The sequence below is a fragment of the Ailuropoda melanoleuca genome, chromosome 7, assembly GCF_002007445.2.
Source record: "Ailuropoda melanoleuca isolate Jingjing chromosome 7, ASM200744v2, whole genome shotgun sequence".
Lineage (NCBI taxonomy): Eukaryota > Metazoa > Chordata > Mammalia > Carnivora > Ursidae > Ailuropoda > Ailuropoda melanoleuca.
The window spans coordinates 39,642,877-39,655,575 of NC_048224.1; the positions used below are offsets into that span (position 1 = coordinate 39,642,877).

Below are 12,699 nucleotides of genomic sequence, written 5' to 3' on the forward strand. Positions count from 1 at the left end.
GTTTTTTTTTTTTTTTTTAATTCCGGTTAGTTAACATACAGTGTCATCTTAATTCCGGGCATACAATACAGTGATTCAGCACTTCCATACATCGCCCAGTGCTCATCCCAAGCGCCTTCCTTCGTCCCCAGCACCTGTTCAACCCACCCCCCCACCCACCTCCCTTCTAGTAACCATCAGTGTGTTCTGGATAGTTAAGAGTCTGTTTCTTGATTCCTCTCTCTCTCTCTTTTTCCCTTTGCTCATTTGTTTCTTAAATCCCACATATGAGTGGAATCATATACTATTTGGTTTCTCTTACTGACTTATTTCTTTTTGTATTATACTCTCTAGCTCCACCCGTGTTGTTGCAAATGGCAAGATTTTGTTCGTTTTGATGGCTGAGTAACATTCCATTGTGTGTACATATATAAATACCACACCTTCTTTATCCATTCATCAATCAATGGACACTTGGGCTACTTCCGTAACTTGACTATTGTAAATAATGCTATAAACATTGGGGTGCATGTATCCCTTTGAATTAGTATTCTGGCATTCTTTGGGTAAATACCTAGTAGTGCAATTGCTGGATTGCAGGGTAGTTCTATTTTCAACTTTCTGAGGAACTTCCAAACTGGTCTCCAAACTGGCTGTGCTAGTTTGCATTCCCACAAGCAGTGCAGGAGGGTTCTCCTTTTTCTACATCTTCTCCAACACCTGTTGTTTCTTGTGTCGTTGATTTTAGCCATTCTGACAGTATGAGGTGGTATGTCACTGCAGTTTTGATTTGCATTTCCTGAGGATGAGCGATGTTAAACATCTATCAATGTGTCTGTTGGCCATCTGCATGTGTTCTTTGGAAAAACGTCTATTCATGTCTTCTGCCCATTTTTTTTTAAAGATTTTATTTATTTATTTGACAGAGATAGAGACAGCCAGCGAAAGAGGGAACACAAGCAGGGGGAGTGGGAGAGGAAGAAGGAGGCTCATAGCGGAGGAGCCTGATGTGGGGCTCGATCCCATAACGCCAGGATCACGCCCTGAGCCGAAGGCAGACGCTCAACCGCTGTGCCATCCAGGCGCCCCCTGCCCATTTTTTAACTGGTTTATTTGGTTTTTGGGTGTTGAGTTTTTTATAAGTTTTTTAAATATATTTTGGATACTAACCCAAAGAAGGCACTTTGAACAGTGCCCAGCGCATACTTAGTACTCAATAAACATAGCTATTATTGTCATCAACATTATTATGTGCTGGACAATATTCTAGACAATTTACTTGTATTATGGCATGTAAAGATCAGTCAGAAGGTAACTGAGGCCCAGAAGACAAGAAGAACATAGTTAATTCGTTGGCTGTTTTCTAAAAATGGGGGTCAAGTTCATACAACATAAAATTAACCACTTCCGAGTGTACACTTTAGTGACATTTCTTACGTTCACAGTGTTGGGCAATGATCACATAATTCTGCTTTTATTTTCTCAGAACAATGGTGAATACGGGAGAGAAGCATCAGGAAGACAGGAGCAGGACCTAACCTACTCAACCGCCTTCCTTCAAAGGTGGCAGCCCCTCCACCTGGTTGCCCCTAAATTTGTCTATTAAACCCCAGGGATTAGAGAGCAAAAAAAATTCTGTGTCCCTTCCTACCAGAGAGAGCTGTGGAGTTGATACAGCTGGCCTCTGTCTGGCTTCCTCACAAGACCACATGGCCTTTCTAGGAAGCCTGACCTTCATGAGGCCACTGTCCTCTATATCAGGTTCATGTGCTCAGACACGGTCCAGTCATAAGACTTCTTTGTCTCACCAGTGCCAGCACAGCGCGGCTCACATCACTGATCTCCAGGAATTTGGTTCTACTTGTCCATAATGATTACCCTGGGGGCTCAGCGATCTGAAACCCGGAGTAAGAGATAGAAGCCTTACAGTATTTTCAATCCATCACCATCAGGGAGCCCTAAATTAAACAGTCCATTCTTGGTCTCTACCCACTATGAGCCAGAACCCCTGTGGGGAAGGGGATGGGTGGTAAGAGTCATGCACCCTAAAACCCAGAAAAAAGTTGTTAGTCATTAGAACTAGAACACAAGTCTTGTGACTCCCAGATGAGTATTCTTTACAGTCCCCCACATTGTGCAATTTACATATTTCACCTGCCCTGAGACATAAATCGGAGAGACACGCACACTCACCTCCTGGTGCAGTTGTCAGCACTATTTGCGCTGAGTGCTGCTCAGAAGTTCCCAGGAGACTGACATTCACTGTGTAATCAGTTGCTGGGTACAGGTCTAAACACACCACTGGAGCGCGTTCCCTCGTTGTGAAGTTAAATGATGTTGCATGATAAAAATTATTCAGATACCACCTTTGACCCAGAACTTTAAACTGTCAAGAGATTAAAAGAAAGCATTACATTAAATTTTCTGCTGGCTTGCAGATATCTAGATTATAAGCAAAACAGAGATAAAGCAAGAAGGTGCATGCTATTAGAATTCTTTGTAACACAATAGCTCGCTACACTGGGGATGGACTTTACAAGTCTACCCTCCCTATCCTGTTCAACGTCCCCTTCCACCAGCTACAGGACAAAGCTTAAAATGCGTAACTGCATCTCAGATGAACAAAATGTAGGCTATTCTAAGAGAACCCCTGATGCCCTCCCAAGGAAAGAAGATGGCACTGGAGCTATGGGGCAAAATTCTTTTAATTTCTTCTCATTCATAAAGAATCCATTGATAAGCCACATGAAACAATTATGTATTCAAAGCAACTGTGCAATGGTGCTCCCAATTATGTATTCAAAGCAACTGTGCAATGGTGCTTCACTTGGTCCTTCCTACGAGAGCTCTGGTAAAAGTGTTTTTGGTCCACGGATTCATCGTGCATGATATTAACCCATAATACTCTATCCATTGCCAACCCAAGATGTATGTATAATATAGGGACTTATAAGGGAAAAAAATATGTTAAGGTCCCGGAAGGAATATGCTTGACCCCTGATCAATCCGTGTGTTACAGGTGGACATATCTGTGTTTAGCATTTCTTTTGATGCTCATGTCATGGGCTATGGCCGCCCTTGATCCCTCCTCACCACTGTCATTCTTCCACAGTCTTCCAAGACCCTGACACGTGGCTCACTGGGATTTTCCTCTCTCTCCCAATTTCTAGCGTTCTCTTGGGTAACGAAAATGTCCTTATAGACAAGCCGTCAAAACTTGGCCTCAGAGATCCTTGAGCTCAAGGCTACGAAGTTCCTCCGCTCCACTTTAGCTACTCATATCCACGGCCACACCCCAGGCTGTGTCAACCTCAGAGCAGCTTCAAGATCTCACAATCTCCTATTCCTCTGGCCCACTCATCCATTATGCCTGATCTCTGTCAAGAACTCCCCCAAGATTTCCTCACTTGAGATCTTCTACCCAAATTCACTCCCATCCTCATCTTCCCCAGCTCTCAGGTACCCTATCACTTTCATTATTCTCTTGCCTGACACCCTCAATGCCCTTGCCCCTCTGTTCTCAATTTCACCCATTCTAGAAAACCTGAAACACACGGGCTCAATCCAGATGTTTGGCTTCCCCAGTTCTACACTTAGGTTGCTGCCGTCTGCGGAAAAGACCTCACAACTACGTAGACAATTTTTCTACAAACTCAGTTTCATCCTAAACTCCGTATGGTTTAGTCTACAAACAAAAAATAACTCTCTGGTTACAAACTTTAAATCTCACTGTATGCATGATTTTATAGTAGAATTATTTTATTTAAAAATATATTGTGAAGGGGCGCCTGGGTGGCACAGCGGTTAAGCGTCTGCCTTCAGCTCAGGGCGTGATCCCGGCGTTATGGGTTCGAGCCCCACATCAGGCTCCTCCGCTATGAGCCTGCTTATTCCTCTCCCACTCCCCCTGCTTGTGTTCCCTCTCTCGCTGGCTGTCTCTATCTCTGTCAAATAAATAAAATCTTTAAATATATATATATATTGTGAAGTTTTTTTTGCTGTCATTAATTCATTCTATAAATAGATATACAGAGTATATAGTGTTGGGTATACAATGGCAAATAAGGTACAGGTCCTAAACTCAAGGAATTCACAGATTAGTCTCCAGGCAAACAAAATACCCAGGGATAAGTGTTAGAATCCATGAGGCATGAGGCAGTAGGAACACTCAGGAGGGACACCTAACCCTCCTCTTTGGGGATCAGGGAAAGCTTCCCTATCTAAATCATGAACCCAAGGAGACATTAGCATTAACCAGGTGAGCTGCAGACAGGAAAAACAATTCAGCCAGCAGGGACAATGTTTGGGGCAGAGGGTCAGCTTTCCTCCCAGGGGAGATGACCGAGCTGAGCCTTGCGGATAAACAGGAGTCAGCCAGGTAGGGTAAGGGAAGGAGGGGCATTGCTGGCGGGAGAGTCACATATGTGAAGACACAGTGCGAAAAAGAACACAAAAAGTTAATCAGGGAGTATGGGCCTAGAGTTTATAGAACAGATGAGGCCTGGAGAGACAGATTTAGGACTTACGAGCATAGAGACAGTGAAGGAAGTAAAGAGACTGGGTAAGATGGCCTAAAGAGAGGTACAGAACAAGAGAACGGGCAATGTACAACCTTGAGGGTGTTCAGATTTAAGGGACAGGCAGAGGAAGGGAATGCTAGGATGGAGAGCTAGAGAGGGGACAAAATGATAGGAGAAACAGAGACCGTTTCAACAGGAATACTGGTCAACAGCAGCAAGTGTTATTCAGTATGAGGTATGACATACTTTATATCTGCACAGGGCTCTGTCAGGTGAATGTGTGATGGTTTATTTGGCCAAATCCCTCCTGGTGAACATTTAAGTTGTTTCCAAGTTCCCCTACTATAAACAAAGCTTCAAGGAACAGCTTAATCTTTTGGTATATGTCTGCTTAATTAATTACAGCTTATTTCCAAAAATTTACTGAGGCTAACAAATAAGAAATAACTATTCCAGAAAAGTCATGTCAGTTTAACTGGCCAGCCACTGTAGGTAACAGTACTCTGTGCTTGGGGCGCCTGGGCGGCTCAGTCGGTTAAGCGTCTGACTCTTGTTTTCGGCTCACGTCATGGTGTCAGGGTTGTGAGATCAAGTCCATGTGCCTATCATAGAGCCTGCTTAAGATTCTCTCCCTCTTCCTCTGCCTCTCCCCCCGCCTTGTACATGTGCTCTCTCCCTCAAAAAAAAAAAAAAACTGTAATCTATGATTATAGAAGAATCATGGTAGCTTGTGGTTTAATTTTTTTTTCTTTTTTTTCTTACTAGTGAGGTATAACGTGTTCATGTGTGTTTTGGCTATATATATATATACACACATATATATGTGTGTATATATATAGAGAGAGATATATCCTCTTTTGTAAACTGTCTTTGAATGTTCACATTTTCCAATCAACTTGTGAAGAGTGCTTTCCACGTTACTTAAATGAATCTTTTTTTTTTTTAAGATTTTATTTATTTGACAGAGAGAGACCGCAAGTGAGAGAGGGAACACAAGCAGGGGGAGTGGGAGAGGAAGAAGCAGGCTCCTAGCAGAGGACCCCGATGTGGGGCTCGATTCCAGGACTCTGGGATCACGCCCTGAGCCGAAGGCAGACGCTTAAGGACTGCGCTACCCAGACTCCCCTACTTAAATGAATCTTAAACGTATTAAAAAACTACTTTTTTTTCTGACTTAACTCTTTAATCATTTTAGTGTAAATGCAAAGAATCATTTATTTTCTTAACCAAGTAGTCAACCAATTGTCCCAGAACCATTTATTTCTATACCTATTTTTTAAAATCATCTAAACTTTATCTGGGTACCTGAATATGTTTCTAGCCCCTGGGTTCCTTCTAAATATGAAAACTGGAATATTTGGCTCACCTGCTGAAAATCCTTCAGGGGTTCCACAGAGACATCAAAATATGATCCAAACTCCAAATTACAGGGTCCTGCTCAGGTTTTTACCTCATCTCTTCCTAGTCTCCCTTGCTTTCTTTGTTCCCTAAGAGAACCATGTTCCCTAATGTTCAAGATGCTTCTCTGCTTGCCCACAGTGCCCTTCTTCACCATCACCCCACATCTTTGATCTGGTTGAGTCCCACTCATTCTCTATGATTTGGCACAGTCCTTGCTTCTTGCTAAAAACAAAAAACAAAAAACCCTACCTGGACATACACACATGCACGCAATCCCCCATTTATTTACCTTTTATCAAAGCACTCATTATACCACACTGTCGTTTACTGGTGTATTTACATCAGGGTGAACTGAAAGTTACAGGTCCTGATACATGATATTCTTTTGATAAATGGCTAATGAATGAATGAATGAACTTTAATTTAATACTTAGTCTACTCTGCCAGAAGATTTGCCAGGCACTAAAAGTGACACAAAATAATGAATCAGTTCGGACCTGGATTTAAGAATCATTTTACTTGAGAGGTGTGATTTTTTAAAAAATCAAGTTAAATGAGGACCAATAGCCATGCAATGAGTTTCTTAAAAATCTACAAGCCAGTGTGAATTTGATGACAGAATCAGCCGTAATTATAAAATGCCCTAAAATAAAATGTAATACATACATGTGAAATACCAGACAGGGAAACCGATAGCAAGTCACCCACTAGAGTGTCTTCCTCCACTTTAGCCCCCAGCGTGGCATCCATCTCACATCCAACTCTAGAGAAAAATCAAACTGTCTAGGAGTTCATGCCATTCGTGTTTTTAAATACTTTGGATCCTCACTTGGAGAGCCGCCAAATTTTTAAGTGACGTAATACTTTGACAGATAACATGAAAGGTCTTCTTACTTGGTACATTTGTTCTGATCCAAGTTTCCTAGGGTGCCTGTTCAGTTTCAAACAAGCTTCACTGAATACTGAAATATTGAAAATTCCATCATCTTCTAAGACATCTTCTAAAAGATAAAACATACGGAAAGGTTGCATATCTTAGCAAAACATATCTTAGCTAAGTACAGTTGAAACTCTGACATCTTACAAGAGCCAACAAGGTGTTTAACAGCAAGAGCGACCCGTCCGGCTACAAGTCCTGGCTCTATAAGTTAACTGCATGACCGTCGCTAAGTCAGTTAACCCCTCCAATCCTCCGTGTTCTTCTCTGTGAACCAAGTAATCCAGTTTGCTTTTCTGACATCACAGGGTACTGAGAGAAACAGATGAAATAGTTCATATTTAAAAATCACCATAAACCAGGGGCGCTTCAGTGGTTCAGGCAGTTAAGCTTCTGCCTTCAGCTCAGGTCGTGATCACAGGATCCCGGGATCGAGTCCTGCATCGGGTTCCCTGCTTCTCCCTCTCCCCGCCCCTGTTCATGCTCTCTCTTGCTCTCGTTCTCTCTCAAATATATAAATAACGTCTTTTTTAAAATCACCATAAACTAATCAAGCTGTGATATTTTTAGAAAGTTCATCCTTTCACTTGGATAGCCCATATGTTAGATGTCCTGAAGGTAAGCATGTCAACACCTAGAAAGTCTGAGAATAAGGAAAAGGTGAATAAAAGTCAAAGACTATGGATCAGCACTCTGAGTGGGTGTTTCCAACCTAGAAGATGAACAGAAAGGAGATGGCCAGGCAAGATGTTTGCTTCACAGCAGACAGTATTTCAAGAGCTAGTCAGGTAAGGATGAAGGCATAGTAAAATAATCAGAGAGGAGACTTACTTCAACCACTGGATTTAAAAAAGGGGGAGGATTTCATTCCTCCTGCATCTAATTTATTCCTTCAATGTTCTATTTTCTTCAGGTAGTCATGAAGAAAGAAGAGGTTTGTTACTAATGCGTGAAAAACTCACAGAGTGTCCAGGAATACCACAGCTAATTTTTAAGGAAGAGCAAATTTCCCAACAAGACGGTACATTTTCTACAAATGAGAAAAAGTTTAAATGTCCATCAGAAAGAAACTTTGTAAAACTACCTAGAAAACTACATTACTCCCATGGGAGTCTCTGCTCCCTAAGAAGGAAGAAGGACAAGAAATTATTCTATTCAAAATCAAAACTGTCCACAGCATATTACATATCACGCACACATGCAACACAAGGCAATTAGCTGGGGGAAAATATTCTTAGCTATAACTGGAAAATGTAAAAATATGGTTACAAGAGAGAATTTGAAGACCTATCACATGGGTTCCCCTTTATCTTCACAACTTTTAAAGATTTCATAACAACATCAGAAACAACAATTGCTACGTGTTTGCATATGATTTTCAGGCACACCAAACATATGTATGTAAGAAATACCACACGCAGGATGTCTGTTCTCAAACAGACATAAAGCAGAAGTTCTGTCTGCACAGCTCCCATCTCTGTATGATTGGCTCCCTCACAGCCATGAGAGTCTGAACTCAGACGAAGATGGAATGTCAACAAAAGCATCTGGTTCCCACTTCCCACCCCCAATCCTGACAGAAGTGACTGAGAGTAGTAAAAATGGGTCAAAATTTGCATCTGGGTTGGAAGGAAGGGTTGGCTGACATACATAAGGCATCAACACAAAGATCCTTCTGCTTAGCACCGTGTGGAGGAGACCAGACTAAAGAAAGACGCTGAGAGCTATGATGTATAACGTGCCCTCAAGCAAAGGAGCGTGGTCTCAAAGTCTTCAGGGAAGGAACTGGGGAAGGACTGGGGCCCACAGAGGTGGGGGTTAGAAGTGAGGACGGCAACAGGATGAATAAGTGATGGATGCTCCATCTAGAACAATTTAGCCTGATTGTTGCTGATCCTACCTGCATATCAGAATCATCCAGACACAGCAGATCTGAGGTACAAACACACGTCTGTATTTTGTTTTAAAGCGCCAAGCAGTGCTGATAGGCAGCCAGGGTAAAAACTATATATACCACTATGACTACTACTACTAGTAATAATAATAATAGTCCCTCCTTAGCATGCTGGAGATCAGTAACATGGAAGGACTTCTATGGGCACGTGTAGGGACCTAGAGGTCCCACCTGACAGAGAGCCTGGGTGGGTAGGAGGGACTTGGTTCTCTCCTGCCTCTGTAGACCATAGCATCATAATGAAGTCAGACAACACCATGCTGTCTGAGAGCAACAGTTTCACCAATCAAGGCAGCAAAGTGCTGAGGGGCACTTAGGCAGCTTGGCTGATTAAGCGTGGGACTCTTGGTTTCAGCTTGGGTCATGATCTCATGGTTGGTAAGATCCAGCACCACCGCCCTCAGCCCCCAGCCCCCTACCCCGCACACATTCCTGCACCCTCCCACAGGCTCTGCACTTGACAGGGAGTCGGCTTGAAGATTCTCTCCCTCTGCCTCTCCTCCCCTCCCCTTGTACTCTCTCTCAAATAAATAAGAAATCTTTTTAAAAAAGGATAGCAAAGTGCTCAGAAAATAAGAGCACCTGGGTAGGTCAGTGAGTTAAGTGTATGATTCTTGACCTCGACTCAGGTCTTGATCTCAGGGTCATGAGTTCAAGCCTTGTGTTCAGTTCCACGCTGGGTGTGGAACCTACTTTTAAAAAAGGGGGGGGGGCTAGCCTGGGTGGCTCAGTCATTAAGCATCTGCCTTCGGCTCAGGGTGTGATCCCAGGGTGCTGGGATCAAGCCCCGCATCGGGCTCCTCCACTGGGAGCCTGTTTCTTCCTCTCCCACTCCCCCTGCTTGTGTTCCCTCTCTCACTGGCTGTCTCTCTCTCTCCCTCTGTCAAATAAATAAATAAAATCTTTAAAAAAAAAAAGTGCTCAGAAATAAAGCCCAGGGAAGTGGGCTTTCTCACAGCTAGCTGCTCTCAGAAGGACGCTGAATTATCCAATCAGCAGTAAATCCTTCAAGATGAGACCTGATATAAGCACAGTAATATCATCCAATAAAAAGTAAGATTAAAGAGAATGTCATGGGGCGCCTGAGTGGCATAGCGGTTAAGCGTCTGCCTTCGGCTCTGGGTATGATCCCAGCGTTATGGGATTGAGCCCCACATCAGGCTCCTCCGCTATGGGCCTGCTTCTTCCTCTCCCACTCCCCCTGCTTGTGTTCCCTCTCTCGCTGGCTGTCTCTATCTCTGTCAAATAAATAAGTAAAATCTTTTAAAAAAAAGAGAGAGAGAATGTCATCCATTTTATTATGAAATATCAAACCTAGATAAAACTTTTATATTCTAACAATAAGTAATCTAGAAGCAAAAAAAGAAAAAGAAAAGCCTGTGAAATGATTCTACAAAGAAGATTGTGCCTAAGAGGCAAAGAATGAATATTATTTTGAAAAAATATATATTGAGCAAAGTAATAGTAAAATTAGGCAACATCTTTTTTGCATTTTCAGTAAAAAATTTTGAAGATGCATTAAAACAGATAAAGGATGAGTTAATAAGAGAATGCAAGAGAGGAAACTGGTTGAAAGAGGCAGAAATAAAAAGGGAACTAGATGAGGGGTGCCTGGTTGGCTCAGTCCATACAGCATGTGACTCTTGATTCTGGGGTCATGAGTTCAAGCCCCACCTTGGGCGTAGAGCTGACTTTAAAAAAAAAAAAAAAAGGAACTAGATGAGACAAGGAAATGCAAGTCCAACAACAAAATATAACATGCATTAGAAATAGAGAAGGCCAGAAAGGTCGATGCACATACGCATAAATGTCTATACAGATTAAACCCACTGCACTCTCACAGAAGGCAGAGGAAAAAGGCAGGGATATAAAAAGGGAAAGAGTGAAGACCAGGGCAGACAAACAAGGAATTCCATACAGGAGCATGTAATGAGCCAAAATACCAAATGGAAAAAAAAAGCAACAATCAGAGATTTCATGAAAGAAACTATTTCTAATGTGTAAACGTGATGTGGGAAACAAATGCAAAAGAAAGAATTGTTTCCTTACTGTCTAGAGCCCATTGACAAGTCCTTGAAACAGCTCGAGTGACCTTCCCCTGGGAGCTCAGCTGCCTGGATGTTGACACTTTGCTAAAGGCAAAAGGCAATCTTAGCCCAACTGCCCCCCACCCCCATCTGTGAGTCTCCTTGAACACATACATTCCTTTGGAAACTTCCTTTATCTCTACCCCACCAAGATACATGTGAGCAATCATCCCCCAAGCATATGGCCCACTGATATACATCTGAAGGGTCTCATGACTAAGGGTTTACTAGGTAGTAATAAATAACCTTCTCCTAACAATAACTAGTCCCCTCAGGATCCTGGAAGCCTTGTTTCCAAAATACTTTGGAGGCTTGTGGTATCCCTAACCCCCTCCCAACTGGAAAGTATATAATCAGCCACCCGTCACAACCCCAATGCAGCTCTTTCTGCCCACAGGTCCTGTCCCCGAGCTTTAATAAAAACAGCACTGGCTCCGAACCCCACCTCTTCAAACTACATCAAATGGACCAAAATCTGAAGATCGAAAAACTCTCAGAGGACTAAGAAAATTTAGTGAAAAACAGTAACATTTATATCACACCTGATTGGTTTTCATGAGGAAAGTGATTTTTCTATCTCATTCGCTACTGAATTCCCAATGCCTAAAGTAATGTCAAACACACAAGTGGTCAATAAACACTTAACATGTGCATGAATAAATAATTCGTCTTGAGTTTCACACATAAAAAAAGCCTCTGTGATATCAAGGCTTAAAAATCAGATTATCTATAATAGGATTTTTTCTAAAAAAATCACACCTTCTTCATATTCTCTTTCAAAAGTTTAAATTCCCAAAATCAATGTGAAATGCCTCAGAATTTTAACAACAGAAGTTATGGACCAAGGATTTTATCTTCAATTGAGCTCTTATTTACACCTGAAGACAGCAAAAAGACATTCTCACATAATCATGGGCTCAGAAAGTATCCCATTCCTTGGTAAGGAGAAGATAGAAATCACTGTGCAGGGGCGCCTGGGTGGCACAGCGGTTAAGCATCTGCCTTCGGCTCAGGGTGTGATCCCGGCGTTATAGGATCGAGCCCCACATCAGGCTCCTCCGCTATGAGCCTGCTTCTTCCTCTCCCACTCCCCCTGCTTGTGTTCCCTCTCTCGCTGGCTGTCTCTCTGTCTCTGTCGAATAAATAAATAAAAATCTTTTAAAAAAATAAATAAAAATAAAGAAATCATTGTGCAGTGAAATAAAAATAGAGAATAAAATAGAGAAACTTTAGTATGAAAGGGCTATGAAACTGTTAAAATATATACCTATTTAAGTGTTATAAATATTGCTATAAATCAATATAAAAATAATTTTTTAAAGATGCAATACAAGTTAAAAAATAATTAAAAATAAGAAGCTGGCAACAAAATGCTGTATTAAGCCAATAACATAAAGGAAACAAGAGGGGAAGGGAAAAAAGGAAGTAGAGAATGCTAACTTCCTTATCTTTTTTTTTTTTTTAAAGATTTTATTTATTTATTTGACAGAGAGAGAGACAGCCAGCGAGAGAGGGAACACAAGCAGGGGGAGTGGGAGAGGAAGAAGCAGCCTCCCTGCTGAGCAGGGAGCCCGAAGGGGCTGATTCCAAGACCCTGGGATCATGACCTGAGCCGAAGGCAGACACTTAACTGACTGAGCCCCCGAGGAGGCCCTAACTTCCTTATCTTACTCAGGAAGAAGTTAATATTATTTCAGTCTGAACACCGGTAATCAGAGAAAAACACATTCCAAGAGCATTTTGTTTGTTTTTTAATGTGTAATACAGAATTTAAGAAACCTATACTGTTTGAATCACTGAAAAAGAAAATCTGTGTAGCAA

At 41.9% G+C, this 12,699-nt stretch overlaps 1 protein-coding gene across 18 annotated transcripts in view; it reads right to left on the bottom strand.

The window, feature by feature from the left end:
* SUSD1 (sushi domain containing 1) overlaps positions 1 to 12,699 on the bottom strand; it is a 227,771-nt gene that overhangs the window by 152,842 nt on the left and 62,230 nt on the right. For all 18 annotated transcript variants that reach the window (XR_004626538.1, XM_034664264.1, XM_034664267.1 and 15 more), the window contains exons 9-10: positions 6,795 to 6,901; positions 2,173 to 2,365 (exon numbers count right to left, since the gene is read on the bottom strand). Coding sequence is in view for 17 of the 18 variants with exons in the window: in XM_034664264.1 (XP_034520155.1) it covers positions 2,173 to 2,365; positions 6,795 to 6,901 (300 nt within the window). In the remaining variant the exon portion in view is untranslated. The remainder of the gene's footprint in view (positions 1 to 2,172; positions 2,366 to 6,794; positions 6,902 to 12,699) is intronic.